This window comes from Oncorhynchus nerka, linkage group LG9b (assembly GCF_034236695.1).
Source record: "Oncorhynchus nerka isolate Pitt River linkage group LG9b, Oner_Uvic_2.0, whole genome shotgun sequence".
Lineage (NCBI taxonomy): Eukaryota > Metazoa > Chordata > Actinopteri > Salmoniformes > Salmonidae > Oncorhynchus > Oncorhynchus nerka.
Window position 1 is genome coordinate 52,298,862 of NC_088424.1, and position 16,272 is coordinate 52,315,133.

Below are 16,272 nucleotides of genomic sequence, written 5' to 3' on the forward strand. Positions count from 1 at the left end.
TCTAGGGCCTTTCAGACGGTTGTTAGGGAACCCTCTAGGGCAGGGCAAAGGCTGGCCCTGGGGGTGGTATGCGGCCCGCGATCTGATTCAAATCGACCCGCGGAATCATCCTCAGATCACATAATGAATTGAGACTGAATTGAGGCCATAGCGGGACTTCCTGTACTTGTTCCCGTCCTCGGGGTTGTCTACGATAGCCCTGTATGTGGTAGCCCTGATGAGGGAGGGCCTAGTCTGCTTTCTTGAGGGTAGAATAACAGTGGTCTAGAACTTTATCTCCCCTAGTGGCTTTGAAGACGTGTTGATGGATGTTGTGCATTACGTGTCTTAATGATGTGAAATTCAAATCGCCAGCAACCGGAAAAGCAGCCTTTTGGATTTAAGTTAGCTTGTTATTTTTCAAGTCCTGAGGTAGAATGTATACAATAGTCACGATAATAGCAAAAAACTCCCTCGGGAGGTGGAAAGGTCGGTATTTGACTATCAGGCATTCCAAGAAGGGTTACACAGTGTAACAATGTCTCAGCCTCCAGTATTTATGCTGTAATAGATTGTGTTGGGGGCCTAGGGTCAGTCTGTTATATCTGGAGTACTTCTCCTGTCTCATCCAGTGTCCTGTGTGAATTTAAGTATGCTCCCTCTAATTCTCTCTCTCTCTTTCTCTCTCCCTTTCACTCTCTTTTCTCTCTGAGAACTTGAGCTCTAGGACCATTCCTCAGGACTACCTGGTCTGATGACTCCTTGCTGTCTCCAGTCCACCTGGTCATGCTGCTGCTCCAGTTTCAACTGTTCTGCCTGCGGCAATGGAACCCTGACCTGTTCACTAGACGTGCCACCTGTCCCAGACCTGCTGAACCCTGACCTGTTCACTTGACGTGCCACCTGTCCCAGACCTGCTGAACCCTGACCTGTTCACTTGACGTGCCACCTGTCCCAGACCTGCTGAACCCTGACCTGTTCACTAGACGTGCCACCTGTCCCAGACCTGCTGAACCCTGACCTGTTCACTAAACGTGCCACCTGTCCCAGACCTGCTGAACCCTGACCTGTTCACTAGACGTGCCACCTGTCCCAGACCTGCTGAACCCTGACCTGTTCACTAGACGTGCCACCTGTCCCAGACCTGCTGAACCCTGACCTGTTCACTAGACGTGCCACCTGTCCCAGACCTGCTGAACCCTGACCTGTTCACTAGACGTGCCCCCTGTCCCAGACCTGCTGAACCCTGACCTGTTCACTAGACGTGCCACCTGTCCCAGACCTGCTGAACCCTGACCTGTTCACTAGACGTTCCACCTGTCCCAGACCTGCTGAACCCTGACCTGTTCACTAGACGTGCCACCTGTCCCAGACCTGCTGAACCCTGACCTGTTCACTAGACGTTCCACCTGTCCCAGACCTGCTGTTTTGGACCCTCTTTCTACTGCACCTGCTGTCTCTAACTCTGAATGATCAGCTATGAAAAGCCAACTGACATTTACTCCTGAGGTGCTGACCTGTTGCACCCTCTACAACCACTGTGATTATTATTATTTGACCCTGCTGGTCATCTATGAACATTTGAACATCTTGGCCATGTTCTGTTATAATCTCTACCCGGCACAGCCAGAAGAGGACTGGCCACCCCACATAGCCTGGTTCCTCTAGGTTTCTTCCTAGGTTCTGGCCTTTCTAGGGAGTTTTTCCTAGCCACCGTGCTTCTACACCTGCATTGCTTGCTGTTTGTGGTTTTAGGCTGGGTTTCTGTACAGCACTTTGAGATATCAGCTGATGTAAGAAGGGCTTTATAAATAAATAGGTTTGATTGATTGATTGATCCAGTACGGCGCCATTTGAACAGATTAGAAATAATCATTAGGACAAGCATTTGTCATCATTGTGATGTCTCCAGATTGAGTTTAGATGTAGTAAACTTTAGCTAACTAGCTAAGATTGAGGCTAGAGCACTCAATTGTTACCTAGCTAAGGTTAGCATTGCTAGCTATTTCTGACCAACATTGCTAGCTGATGGCATCATTGGCATCTCTCTAAAGTAAAGATGACGACTTCATAATGATAGCAAAGTTGTTTTCCATTAATTATTTGTCTACTTTAGAAATGTCATCGTATTTCCAGGCCACTCTAGTGTACATTTGACAAAACCGTCATTAGCCAGAAAGACTTGGCATTTAACCATCGGCCGGACAACAATATGCCAGGGCGTCTGAAGAACTCTCCAGTTGTCATTACAATAACAGACCACCAGGTGGCGATAGTTGTTCTCTCTCGCTCTCTTTTCACTGTTCTCATGTGTAAACCCCTCTAATAAGCACAGTGACTGTAGGGAAAATCAAACCTTGAGTTGATTAAAACCACATTCACATTAAACCTAGAGAATAAATCACAGAACACATGTTCATATGACTCCTATCAGAATACCAATTATCTCTGATTGGACCAATGTTTAGAACCTCTAGTAATGGGGCTGGCTTATTGGCTTGGCTACAGTGTATTGTTAGAGATAGAAGTACGAATGATTCCCAAATGGGCACCCTATTCCCTAAATAGAACACTGCTGGTGGTGCACTATGTAGAGAAAATGGTACCATTCGAAACACAACTTCTAACTAGGCCTGCCTAACGGCTATTTGAAATACCCTGAGAGGTGTAAGTATTAGAGGTAGTTTACAATGACTGAAGAGTGCTGGTTCAAAGAGCATTACATATCCCTCTCAGAGGATACCTAAGGCAATTGTTGTAAAACCGGCATTATAATAATTGTGAACCACATCACATGTGATTGTTTCTACTGGCTCTGCCTAAAGGCCCAGGATTTGTGACACAGGGAGTAGAACACTTACCTCTGTTCTGCAGGATCATCGAATCAGCTGCTCTCACTCTCTTTCTCTCTCTCTGCATTGGTCGGCTACTTTCGTGGCAGCGAATGGGATATTCTCCCTGATTATCATCGCTTCTTCCCAATAACGCAGCAGTTCTATCCACATTCCCTTCTCCACACAGCTCTTTAAAAATATCTCTAATTGACAACAGGAGCATTATTTGTTTCTTGTTAGCAGTGTCGTAGTGGTGGCTGTAGAAGTGGGTATACCCTAATAATTAGGGTAAGTAGGTATACCCACCCACTAATTATACCCTCTTCTCTAGGCACCACTACACCACTGCATAGGGCTGATGGAGAGACAGCAGTCACACACAGCATGATGTTAAAGGATAAGCAGTCCATAAACTCAGACACAATAAGCCAGTAGGTCCCAATCATAAGAATACAAAAACACAACCGTTAACTTCTTGACACACCCATCCCGTTAGCGGGATCATTTTCATCAACACCCGCTGAATTGCAGTGTGCCAAATTCAAATTAAATTACTAAAAATATTTAATTTTCATGAAATCACAAGTGCGATATAGCAAAACACAGCTTAGCTTGTTGTTAATCCACCTGGCGTGTCAGATTTCAAAACAGCTATTCGACGAAAGCATAACAAGCGTTTATGTAAGAACATCTCTCTCAGTAGACAAAACATTACAAACAGCTAGCAGCCAAGTAGATTGGTCACGAAAGTCAGAAAAGCAATAGATTAAATCGCTTACCTTTGATGATCTTCGGATGTTTGCACTCACGAGACTCCCAGTTACACAATAAATGTTCCTTTTGTTCCATAAAGATGATTTTTATATCCAAAATACCTCCATTTGTTTGGCGCATTATGTTCAGAATTACACAGGCTCGAGCGGTCACAACATCGCACACGAAAATTCCAAATAGTATCCGTAATGTCCACAGAAACATGTGAAACGTTTTTTATAATCAATCCTCAGGTTGTTTTTAAATATATAATCGATAATATATCAACCGGGACTGTCGCGTTTTCAATAGGAGAGGGAGAGACAATGGCGGCCCCACTCTGTTGCCCAAGCAAAACTCTGCGAACACCCAGCTATCCACTGACGCGATGTTATCTTTCTCGCTCATTTTTCAAAATAAAAGCCTGAAACTATGTCTAAAAACTGTTGACACCTTGGGGAAGCCATAAGAAAAGGAATGAATCTGGTTGATATCCCTTTAAATGGAGGCAAGGCATCTAATGGAACAGAGAGCTTTCAGGAAAAACAGCACTTCCTGTTTGATTTTCCTGCAATATCAGTTCTGTTATACTCACAGACAATATTTTGACCGTTTTTGAAACTTTAGAGTGTTTTCTTTCCTAATCTGACAATTATATGCATATTCTAGTTTCTGGGCCTGAGAAATAGGCAGTTTCAAATGGGTACGTTTTTTAGCCAAAAACGTTTTTTAGCCAACAATTTCTAAGATTTGACATAATTACAGTTACAGTTCATATAAGGAAATCAGTCAATTTAAATAAATTCATTAGGCCCTAATCTATGGATTTCACATGACTGGGCAGGGGAGCAGCCATGGGTGGGCCTGGGAGGCATAGAGTTTTTACCCACAAAAGGGCTTTATTACAGACAGAAATACTCCTCAATTTTATCAGCTGTCTGGGTGGCTGGTATCAGACGATCCCGCAGGTGAAGAAGCAGGAAGTGGAGTTCTTTGGCTGGCGTGGTTACACGTGGTCTGAGGTTGTGAGGCCGGTTGGATGTACTGCCAAATTCTCTAAAACGATGTTGGAGGCGGCTTATGGTAGAGAAATTAACATAAAATTATCTGGCAACAGCTCTGGTGGACATTCCTGCAGTCAGTATGCCAATTGCACGCTTCCCCAAAACTTGAGAAATCTGTGGCATTGTGTTGTCTGGCAAAACTGCACATTTTAGAGTGGCCTTTTATTGTCCCAAGCACAAGGTGCACCTGTGTAATGATCATGCTGTTTAATCAGATTCTTGATATGCCACACCTGTCAGGTGGATGGATTATCTTGGCGAAGGAGAAATGCTCACTAACAGGGATGTAAACAAATTTGTGCCCAACAATTTTGAGAGAAATAAGCTTTTTGTACATATGGAACATTTCTGTGATCTTTTATTTCAGCTCATCAAAAATGGGACCAACACTTTACATGTTGCGTTCAGTATACTTCCATTCATTTTTTAAGCGTTTCCAGGTTACCTTCAGATTAGTTCCGTGACACTTGTGGGGGTCGTAAAGAGTCGTGAGAGTCTCCATATTGCAACAACACATCATCAGTAGGATAGAACTAACCTGTCTCACCACGGTCTAATCCCAGTTCCCTATTAGTGGGTGAACAATCCAACGCTTGGTGAATTCTGCTTCACAATGACAGGAAGAGCCGACATCGAAGGATCATATTCATTTGTAGCGCGCAACTCAATATTAGGAAGGTGTTCCTAATATTTTGTACACTCAGTGTATATGATTTTTGTAAAACTAATACAGCTCTCTAACAAATACACATTTAACACAAATCCTTTATAGACATGTTTCCCTCTATGAGTCTGCAGGTTGAAATGGTTAGATCTTTAAACATGGAAAACGTCTAAAGAACACTATGAGGCGCTCCTAGAACGTTGCAGCGCTAACATGGTGTCAGTATTCTGTGAATGACAGCATCTCTTATATTGCAGAGGGTCGTTACTAATGGTGCCAGTACAGTGAAGTATTCTGTGAATGACAGCATCTCTTTTAATGCAGAGGGTCATTACTAATGGTGCCAGTACAGTGAAGTATTCTGTGAATGATAGCATCTCTTTTACTGCAGAGGGTCGTTACTAATGGTGCCAGTATTCTGTGAATGACAGCGTCTCTTATATTGCAGAGGGTCGTTACTAATGGTGCCAGTACAGTGAAGTATTCTGTGAATGACAGCATCTCTTATATTGCAGAGGGTCGTTACTAATGGTGCCAGTATTCTGTGAATGACAGCGTCTCTTATATTGCAGAGGGTCGTTACTAATGGTGCCAGTACAGTGAAGTATTCTGTGAATGACAGCGTCTCTTTTACTGCAGAGGGTCGTTACTAATGGTGCCAGTACAGTGAAGTATTCTGTGAATGACAGCTAATGGTGCCAGTACAGTCTCTTTTACTGCAGAGGGTCGTTACTAATGGTGCCAGTACAGTGAAGTATTCTGTGAATGACAGCATGTCTTTTACTGCAGAGGGTCGTTACTAATGGTGCCAGTACAGTGAAGTATTCTGTGAATGACAGCATCTCTTTTACTGCAGAGGGTCGTTACTAATGGTGCCAGTACAGTGAAGTATTCTGTGAATGACAGCATCTCTTTTATTGCAGAGGGTCGTTATTAATGGTGCCAGTACAGTGAAGTATTCTGTGAATGACAGCATCTCTTATATTGCAGAGGGTCGTTACTAATGGTGCCAGTATTCTGTGAATGACAGCATCTCTTTTATTGCAGAGAGTGCCAGTATTCTTACTAATGGTGCCAGTACAGTGAAGTATTCTGTGAATGACAGCATCTCTTTTACTGCAGAGGGTCGTTACTAATGGTGCCAGTACAGTGAAGTATTCTGTGAATGACAGCATCTCTTATATTGCAGAGGGTCGTTACTAATGGTGCCAGTATTCTGTGAATGACAGCATCTCTTTTACTGCAGAGGGTCGTTACTAATGGTGCCAGTACAGTGAAGTATTCTGTGAATGACAGCATCTCTTATATTGCAGAGGGTCGTTACTAATGGTGCCAGTACAGTGAAGTATTCTGTGAATGACAGCGTCTCTTATACTGCAGAGGGTCGTTACTAATGGTGCCAGTACAGTGAAGTATTCTGTGAATGACAGCGTCTCTTTTACTGCAGAGGGTCGTTACTAATGGTGCCAGTACAGTGAAGTATTCTGTGAATGACAGCATCTCTTTTACTGCAGAGGGTCGTTACTAATGGTGCCAGTACAGTGAAGTATTCTGTGAATGACAGCATGTCTTTTACTGCAGAGGGTCGTTACTAATGGTGCCAGTACAGTGAAGTATTCTGTGAATGACAGCGTCTCTTATACTGCAGAGGGTCGTTACTAATGGTGCCAGTACAGTGAAGTATTCTGTGAATGACAGCGTCTCTTTTACTGCAGAGGGTCGTTACTAATGGTGCCAGTACAGTGAAGTATTCTGTGAATGACAGCATCTCTTATATTGCAGAGGGTCGTTACTAATGGTGCCAGTATTCTGTGAATGACAGCATCTCTTTTATTGCAGAGAGTCGTTACTAATGGTGCCAGTACAGTGAAGTATTCTGTGAATGACAGCATCTCTTTTACTGCAAAGGGTCGTTACTAATGGTGCCAGTACAGTGAAGTATTCTGTGAATGATAGCATCTCTTATATTGCAGAGGGTCGTTACTAATGGTGCCAGTATTCTGTGAATGACAGCATCTCTTTTACTGCAGAGGGTCGTTACTAATGGTGCCAGTACAGTGAAGTATTCTGTGAATGACAGCATCTCTTATATTGCAGAGGGTCGTTACTAATGGTGCCAGTACAGTGAAGTATTCTGTGAATGACAGCATCTCTTTTACTGCAGAGGGTCGTTACTAATGGTGCCAGTACAGTGAAGTATTCTGTGAATGACAGCATGTCTTTTACTGCAGAGGGTCGTTACTAATGGTGCCAGTACAGTGAAGTATTCTGTGAATGACAGCATCTCTTATATTGCAGAGGGTCGTTACTAATGGTGCCAGTACAGTGAAGTATTCTGTGAATGACAGCATCTCTTTTATTGCAGAGGGTCGTTACTAATGGTGCCAGTACAGTGAAGTATTCTGTGAATGACAGCATCTCTTTTACTGCAGAGGGTCGTTACTAATGGTGCCAGTACAGTGAAGTATTCTGTGAATGACAGCATCTCTTATATTGCAGAGGGTCGTTACTAATGGTGCCAGTATTCTGTGAATGACAGCATCTCTTATATTGCAGAGGGTCGTTACTAATGGTGCCAGTATTCTGTGAATGACAGCATCTCTTTTACTGCAGAGGGTCGTTACTAATGGTGCCAGTACAGTGAAGTATTCTGTGAATGACAGCGTCTCTTTTACTGCAGAGGGTCGTTACTAATGGTGCCAGTACAGTGAAGTATTCTGTGAATGACAGCATCTCTTTTACTGCAGAGGGTCGTTACTAATGGTGCCAGTACAGTGAAGTATTCTGTGAATGACAGCATGTCTTTTACTGCAGAGGGTCGTTACTAATGGTGCCAGTACAGTGAAGTATTCTGTGAATGACAGCAGCATCTCTTATATTGCAGAGGGTCGTTACTAATGGTGCCAGTACAGTATTCTGTGAATGACAGCATCTCTTTTACTGCAGAGGGTCGTTACTAATGGTGCCAGTACAGTGAAGTATTCTGTGAATGACAGCATCTCTTATATTGCAGAGGGTCGTTACTAATGGTGCCAGTATTCTGTGAATGACAGCATCTCTTTTACTGCAGAGGGTCGTTACTAATGGTGCCAGTACAGTGAAGTATTCTGTGAATGACAGCATCTCTTTATTGCAGAGGGTCGTTACTAATGGTGCCAGTACAGTGAAGTATTCTGTGAATGACAGCGTCTCTTATACAGTGAAGTATTCTGTGAATGAAGCGTCTCTTTTACTGCAGAGGGTCGTTACTAATGGTGCCAGTACAGTGAAGTATTCTGTGAATGACAGCGTCTCTTTTACTGCAGAGGGTCGTTACTAATGGTGCCAGTACAGTGAAGTATTCTGTGAATGACAGCATCTCTTATATTGCAGAGGGTCGTTACTAATGGTGCCAGTATTCTGTGAATGACAGCATCTCTTTTATTGCAGAGAGTCGTTACTAATGGTGCCAGTACAGTGAAGTATTCTGTGAATGACAGCATCTCTTTTACTGCAAAGGGTCGTTACTAATGGTGCCAGTACAGTGAAGTATTCTGTGAATGACAGCATCTCTTATATTGCAGAGGGTCGTTACTAATGGTGCCAGTATTCTGTGAATGACAGCATCTCTTTTACTGCAGAGGGTCGTTACTAATGGTGCCAGTACAGTGAAGTATTCTGTGAATGACAGCATCTCTTATATTGCAGAGGGTCGTTACTAATGGTGCCAGTACAGTGAGGTATTCTGTGAATGACAGCGTCTCTTATACTGCAGAGGGTCGTTACTAATGGTGCCAGTACAGTGAAGTATTCTGTGAATGACAGCATCTCTTATATTGCAGAGGGTCGTTACTAATGGTGCCAGTACAGTGAAGTATTCTGTGAATGACAGCGTCTCTTTTATTGCAGAGAGTCGTTACTATATATCAGGGTATAAACAGAGGCTATTAATCTGTTAGTCCTTAGTAAACAGACTAATGGGGTCGATTTAAAGATATATCAGGATATAAACAGATGCTATTAGACCTTATTCAATTCAAAAGACTAATGGGGTTGATCAACACATGTTGAATCAGCTCGAGCTGTGGCTGTGTAAGGCATTAACTAAAGATGACCGTCTCCAACTGAAAATAAGAAAATAATACCAACAATGCTAACAGGACAAGACGTTGTTCGGGCTTCTTTCCAAGTCCCATATAGTACCATCATAACTCCAGGAGAGAAGGCTCCTAATATAACCCCAGGAGAGAAGGCTCCTAATATAACCCCAGGAGAGAAGGCTTGGCTCCTAATATAACCCCAGGAGAGAAGGCTTGGCTCCTAATATAACCCCAGGAGAGAAGGCTTGGCTCCTAATATAACCCCAGGAGAGAAGGCTTGGCTCCTCATATAACCCCAGGAGAGAAGGCTCCTAATATAACCCCAGGAGAGAAGTATTCTGTGAATGGCTCTCTAATATAACCCCAGGAGAGAAGGCTGAATGGCTCTCTTAATAAAACCCCAGGAGAGAAGTATTCTTGGCTCCTAATATAACCCCAGGAGAGAAGGCTTGGCTCCTCATATAACCCCAGGAGAGAAGGCTTGGCTCCTCATATAACCCCAGGAGAGAAGGCTCCTAATATAACCCCAGGAGAGAAGGCTTGGCTCCTCATATAACCCCAGGAGAGAAGGCTCCTAATATAACCCCAGGAGAGAAGGCTTGGCTCCTCATATAACCCCAGGAGAGAAGGCTCCTAATATAACCCCAGGAGAGAAGGCTCCTAATATAACCCCAGGAGAGAAGGCTTGGCTCCTAAGATAACCCCAGGAGAGAAGGCTTGGCTCCTAATATAACCCCAGGAGAGAAGGCTTGGCTCCTCATATAACCCCAGGAGAGAAGGCTAACTAAATATAACCCCCAGGAGAGAAGGCTTGGCTCCTAATATAACCCCAGGAGAGAAGGCTTGGCTCCTCATATAACCCCAGGAGAGAAGGCTCCTAATATAACCCCAGGAGAGAAGGCTTGGCTCCTAATATAACCCCAGGAGAGAAGGCTTGGCTCCTCATATAACCCCAGGAGAGAAGGCTCCTAATATAACCCCAGGAGAGAAGGCTTGGCTCCTAATATAACCCCAGGAGAGAAGGCTTGGCTCCTAATATAACCCCAGGAGAGAAGGCTTGGCTCCTAATATAACCCCAGGAGAGAAGGCTTGGCTCCTAATATAACCCCAGGAGAGAAGGCTTGGCTCCTAATATAACCCCAGGAGAGAAGGCTTGGCTCCTCATATAACCCCAGGAGAGAAGGCTCCTAATATAACCCCAGGAGAGAAGGCTTGGCTCCTAATATAACCCCAGGAGAGAAGGCTTGGCTCATAATATAACCCCAGGAGAGAAGGCTTGGCTCCTAATATAACCCCAGGAGAGAAGGCTTGGCTCCTAATATAACCCCAGGAGAGAAGGCTCCTAATATAACCCCAGGAGAGAAGGCTTGGCTCCTCATATAACCCCAGGAGAGAAGGCTCCTAATATAACCCCAGGAGAGAAGGCTTGGCTCCTCATATAACCCCAGGAGAGAAGGCTCCTAATATAACCCCAGGAGAGAAGGCTTGGCTCCTAATATAACCCCAGGAGAGAAGGCTTGGCTCATAATATAACCCCAGGAGAGAAGGCTTGGCTCCTAATATAACCCCAGGAGAGAAGGCTTGGCTCCTAATATAACCCCAGGAGAGAAGGCTTGGCTAACCCCAGGAGAGAAGGCTCATATAACCCCAGGAGAGAAGGCTTGGCTCCTCATATAACCCCAGGAGAGAAGGCTCCTAATATAACCACAGGAGAGAAGGCTTGGCTCCTAATATAACCCCAGGAGAGAAGGCTTGGCTCCTCATATAACCCCAGGAGAGAAGGCTTGGCTCCTAATATAACCCCAGGAGAGAAGGCTTGGCTCCTAATATAACCCCAGGAGAGAAGGCTTGGCTCCTCATATAACCCCAGGAGAGAAGGCTCCTAATATAACCCCAGGAGAGAAGGCTTGGCTCCTCATATAACCCCAGGAGAGAAGGCTCCTAATATAACCCCAGGAGAGAAGGCTCCTAATATAACCCCAGGAGAGAAGGCTTGGCTCCTAATATAACCCCAGGAGAGAAGGCTCCTAATATAACCCCAGGAGAGAAGGCTTGGCTCCTAATATAACCCCAGGAGAGAAGGCTTGGCTCCTAATATAACCCCAGGAGAGAAGGCTTGGCTCCTAATATAACCCCAGGAGAGAAGGCTTGGCTCCTAATATAACCCCAGGAGAGAAGGCTTGGCTCCTAATATAACCCCAGGAGAGAAGGCTTGGCTCCTCATATAACCCCAGGAGAGAAGGCTCCTAATATAACCCCAGGAGAGAAGGCTTGGCTCCTAATATAACCCCAGGAGAGAAGGCTTGGCTCCTAATATAACCCCAGGAGAGAAGGCTTGGCTCCTAATATAACCCCAGGAGAGAAGGCTTGGCTCCTCATATAACCCCAGGAGAGAAGGCTCCTAATATAACCCCAGGAGAGAAGGCTCCTAATATAACCCCAGGAGAGAAGGCTTGGCTCCTAATATAACCCCAGGAGAGAAGGCTTGGCTCCTCAGGCCAGTGCTGGGAAAAGAGTTAGGGTTAGAAAAGTTTGTCTGACTGTTTGTGTCTTTGTTTCGGGTTAGAATTCATAATAAGTCCAGAGTTCTCAAAATAATTATACAAAAAAACTTTCCAAAAGTTTTCAAACCAGCCCAAAAATATAGATATCAATACAATTCTCCCAGAAGTCCCCAAATGTTTGAAATTCTGAAATTCTAAGGCAAAGGTGGCACATATCCTGTTGGTGCCAGAGTGAGGAGAGGAAGTTGATACTAAAACTGTATAACAATGATAAATACAGTCAGTTACCCTCTGGTTCATTGGCCATCGTGGCTACTTAGCTGGACAGGATATGCTACTTAGCTGGACAGGATATGCTACTTAGCTGGACAGGATATGCTCTCAAATGTCTCTCGCGTGTAGGACCAGTTTTCTGTAGACGATCACGCACATAAAAACACACTAAATACATTCATTGAAATTGACGTGCCGTTAAAAACAAAGACTGCAGTTTGAACTGCTTGTTGTGTCGTCCTTTTTGGTAAACGTGATTTCTCTGTAGAACTCTCTAGACTTTAGGAGAAGCATTCATCTTCCTCCTCTTCATCAGTTGACAGTAGGCACCTGGTTGAGGCTGTACTCCTTGGCTTTGAGCCGGAGGTTAGCGATGCTGTTAGCCATGTTCATCCCCTGGGCTGAGGTGGTGGGAGAACAGGTGGGGGGGTACGCTGCCATGGCACTAGAGAGTTAGGGAGAAAATAGAGTAATTATTAAACTATATATTAACCCTAACCACTAACCCTAAACCCTAACCACAAACCCTAAACCCTAACTCTAACCACTAACTCTAAACTCTAACCACTAACCCTAACCACTAACTCTAACCCTAACCACTAACTCTAAACTCTAACCCCTAACCCTAACCACTAACTCTAACCCTAACCCCTAACCACTAACTCTAACCCTAACCCCTAACCACTAACTCTAACCCTAACCCCTAATCCTAACCCCTAACCACTAACCCTAACCACTAACCCTAACCCCTAACCCTAACCACTAACTCTAACCCTAACCCTAACCCTAACTCTAACCCTAACCACTAACTCTAACCCTAACCACTAACCCTAACCCCTAATCCTAACCCCTAACCACTAACTCTAACCCTAACCACTAACTCTAACCCTAACCACTAACTCTAACCCCTAATCCTAACCACTAACCACTAACTCTAACCCTAACCACTAACCCTAACCACTAACCCTAACCCCTAACCCTAACCCCTAACCACTAACTCTAACCCTAACCCTAACCACTAACTCTAACCCTAACCACTAACCCCTAACCACTAACTCTAACCCTAACCACTAACTCTAACCCCTAACCACTAACTCTAACCCTAACCACTAACCCTAACCACTAACTCTAACCCTAACCACTAACTCTAACCACTAACCCTAACCCTAACCACTAACCCTAAACCCTAAACTCTAACCCTAACCCTAAACTCTAACCTCTAACCCTAACCACTAACCCTAAACCCTAAACTCTAACCACTAACCCTAAACCCTAAACTCTAACCCCTAACCATAACCACTAACCCTAACCCTGCCATGGCACTAGAGAGTTAGTTTAATAATTACTCTATTTTCTCCCTATCTATTAACCCTAAACCCTAACCCCTAACCCTAACCACTAACCCTAACCACTAACTCTAAACCCTAAACTCTAACCCCTAACCACTAACCCTAAACCCTAACCACTAACCCTAACCACTAACTCTAAACCCTAAACCCTAACCCTAACCACTAACCCTAACCACTAACTCTAAACCCTAAACTCTAACCACTAACCCTAAACTCTAATCACTAACTCTAACCCCTAACTCTAGGCCTAAACCCTACACCTAACCACTAACCCCTAACTCTAGCCCTAAACCCTAACCCTAACCCCTAACTCTAACCCTAATCCCTAAGCCTTCAACCCTAACCCTAACCCTTAATCCTATACCCTACCCCCTAACCCATAGCCCCTAACCCCAACCCCTAACCACTAACCCTTCAACCCTAAACCCTAACCCTAAACCCTAACCCATAGCCCCTAACCCCAACCCCTAACTCTAGCCCTAAACCCTAACCACTAACCCTTCAACCCTAACCCCTAACCCTTAACCCCGAACCTAAATCTAAATACTAACTCTAAACCTCTAACCCATAACCCCCAACCCTAACCCTTCAACCCGAACCATAATCCTAACCATTCAACCTTAACCCCTAACCACAACCCTAACCCTTCAACCCCGAACCTAAATACTAACTCTAAACCCCTAACCCATAACCATAACCACAACCCTCAAAATGGCGGTTTAGCCTTCTGTCAGTGATTCAATTTACAGAGTGATTCTTGATATGATTGTATTTTTATTTTTTTAAACATTGCATTTTCAATGAATAGAAAAATGTGTAATATATGACTTCCATTGCACACAACGACATCCTTGTCAAGAGAAAGGAAAGGAAACGATTTTAACCAGTTTCAGACAGTATTTACAGTGGAGCTTGCATGGGCATTCCCATGGGTAAATATAGTAGTATGTTTACAGCATAGGGACTGTGAACTCTGCATAGGGACTGTGAACTCTGCGTAGGGACTGTGAACTCTGCATAGGGACTGTGAACTCTGCATAGGGACTGTGAACTCTGCATAGGGACTGTGAACTCTGCATAGGGACTGTGAACTCTGCGTAGGGACTGTGAACTCTGCGTAGGGACTGTGAACTCTGCGTAGGGACTGTGAACTCTGCGTAGGGACTGTGAACTCTGCGTAGGGACTGTGAACTCTGCGTAGGGACTGTGAACTCTGCGTAGGGACTGTGAACTCTGCGTAGGGACTGTGAACTCTGCGTAGGGACTGTGAACTCTGCGTAGGGACTGTGAACTCTGCATAGGGACTGTGAACTCTGCATAGGGACTGTGAACTCTGCATAGGGACTGTGAACTCTGCATAGGGACTGTGAACTCAGTATACAGCGCCTTCGGAAGGTATTCACACCACTTGACTTTTTTCTTTTTTTTTTACTCTACAGCCTTATTCTAAAATGGATTAAATAAAAAAAATGGAATCAACAATCTACATACAATAATGATATTGAGGAAACAGTTTTTTAGACATTTTTGCGAATGTATTAACTTGTTAAGGATAGGGGGCGGTATTTCCCCTTTGGATGAATTGCGTGCCCATAGTGAACTGCATAAAAATCTGTCCTCAACAAAAACAAAACACCTTTATTACATAATTATTCAGACCCTTTGCTATGAGACTTGAAATTAAGCTCAGGTGCATCCTGTTTCCATTGATCATCATTGAGATATGGCTACAGCTTGATTGGAGTCCACCTGTGGTAAATTCAATTGATTGGACATGATTTGGAAAGGCACACACCTGTCTTTATAAGGTCCCACAGTTGACAGTGCATGTCAGGGCAAAAACCAAGCCATGAGGTCGAAGGAATTGGCCGTAGAGCTCAGAGACAGGATTGTGTCGAGGCACAGATCTGGGGAAAGGTACCAAAAATGTCTGCAGCATTGAAGGTCCCCAAGAGCACAGGGGCCTCCATCATTCTTAAATAGAAGAAGTTTGTAACCACCAAGACTCTTCCTAGAGCTGGCCGCCCGGCCAAACTGAGCAATCGGGGGAGAAGGGCCTTGGTCAGGGAGGTGACCAACAACCCAATGGTCACTCTGACAGAGCTCCAGAGTTCCTCTGTGTATATGGGAGAACCTTCCATTTACATTTACGTCATTTAGCAGACACTCTTATCCAGAGCGACTTACAAATTGGTGCATTCACCTTATGACATCCAGTGGAACAGTAGCGCATCTAAATCTTTTAAGGGGGGGTGAGAGGGATTACTTTATCCTATCCTAGGTATTCCTTAAAGAGGTGGGGTTTCAGGTGTCTCCGGAAGGTGGTGATTGACTCCGCTGTCCTGGCGTCGTGAGGGAGTTTGTTCCACCATTGGGGGGCCAGAGCAGCGAACAGTTTTGACTGGGCTGAGCGGGAACTGTACTTCCTCAGTGGTAGGGAGGCGAGCAGGCCAGAGGTGGATGAACGCAGTGCCCTTGTTTGGGTGTAGGGCCTGATCAGAGCCTGGAGGTAGTGAGGTGCCGTTCCCCTCACAGCTCCGTAGGCAAGCACCATGGTCTTGTAGCGGATGCGAGCTTCAACTGGAAGCCAGTGGAGAGAGCGGAGGAGCGGGGTGACGTGAGAGAACTTGGGAAGGTTGAACACCAGACGGGCTGCGGCGTTCTGGATGAGTTGTAGGGGTTTAATGGCACAGGCAGGGAGCCCAGCCAACAGCGAGTTGCAGTAATCCAGACGGGAGATGACGAGTGCCTGGATTAGGACCTGCGCCGCTTC

The 16,272-nt window shown here is 44.7% G+C and overlaps 1 protein-coding gene across 1 annotated transcript in view; it reads right to left on the reverse strand.

The window, feature by feature from the left end:
- Positions 1 to 11,521: 11,521 nt before the first annotated feature.
- LOC115126830 (paired mesoderm homeobox protein 1-like) overlaps positions 11,522 to 16,272 on the reverse strand; it is a 29,639-nt gene continuing 24,888 nt past the window's right edge. The window contains exon 4 of the mRNA XM_065013851.1: positions 11,522 to 12,595. Coding sequence (XP_064869923.1) covers positions 12,463 to 12,595 — 133 coding nt within the window. The 3' untranslated portion in view covers positions 11,522 to 12,462. The remainder of the gene's footprint in view (positions 12,596 to 16,272) is intronic.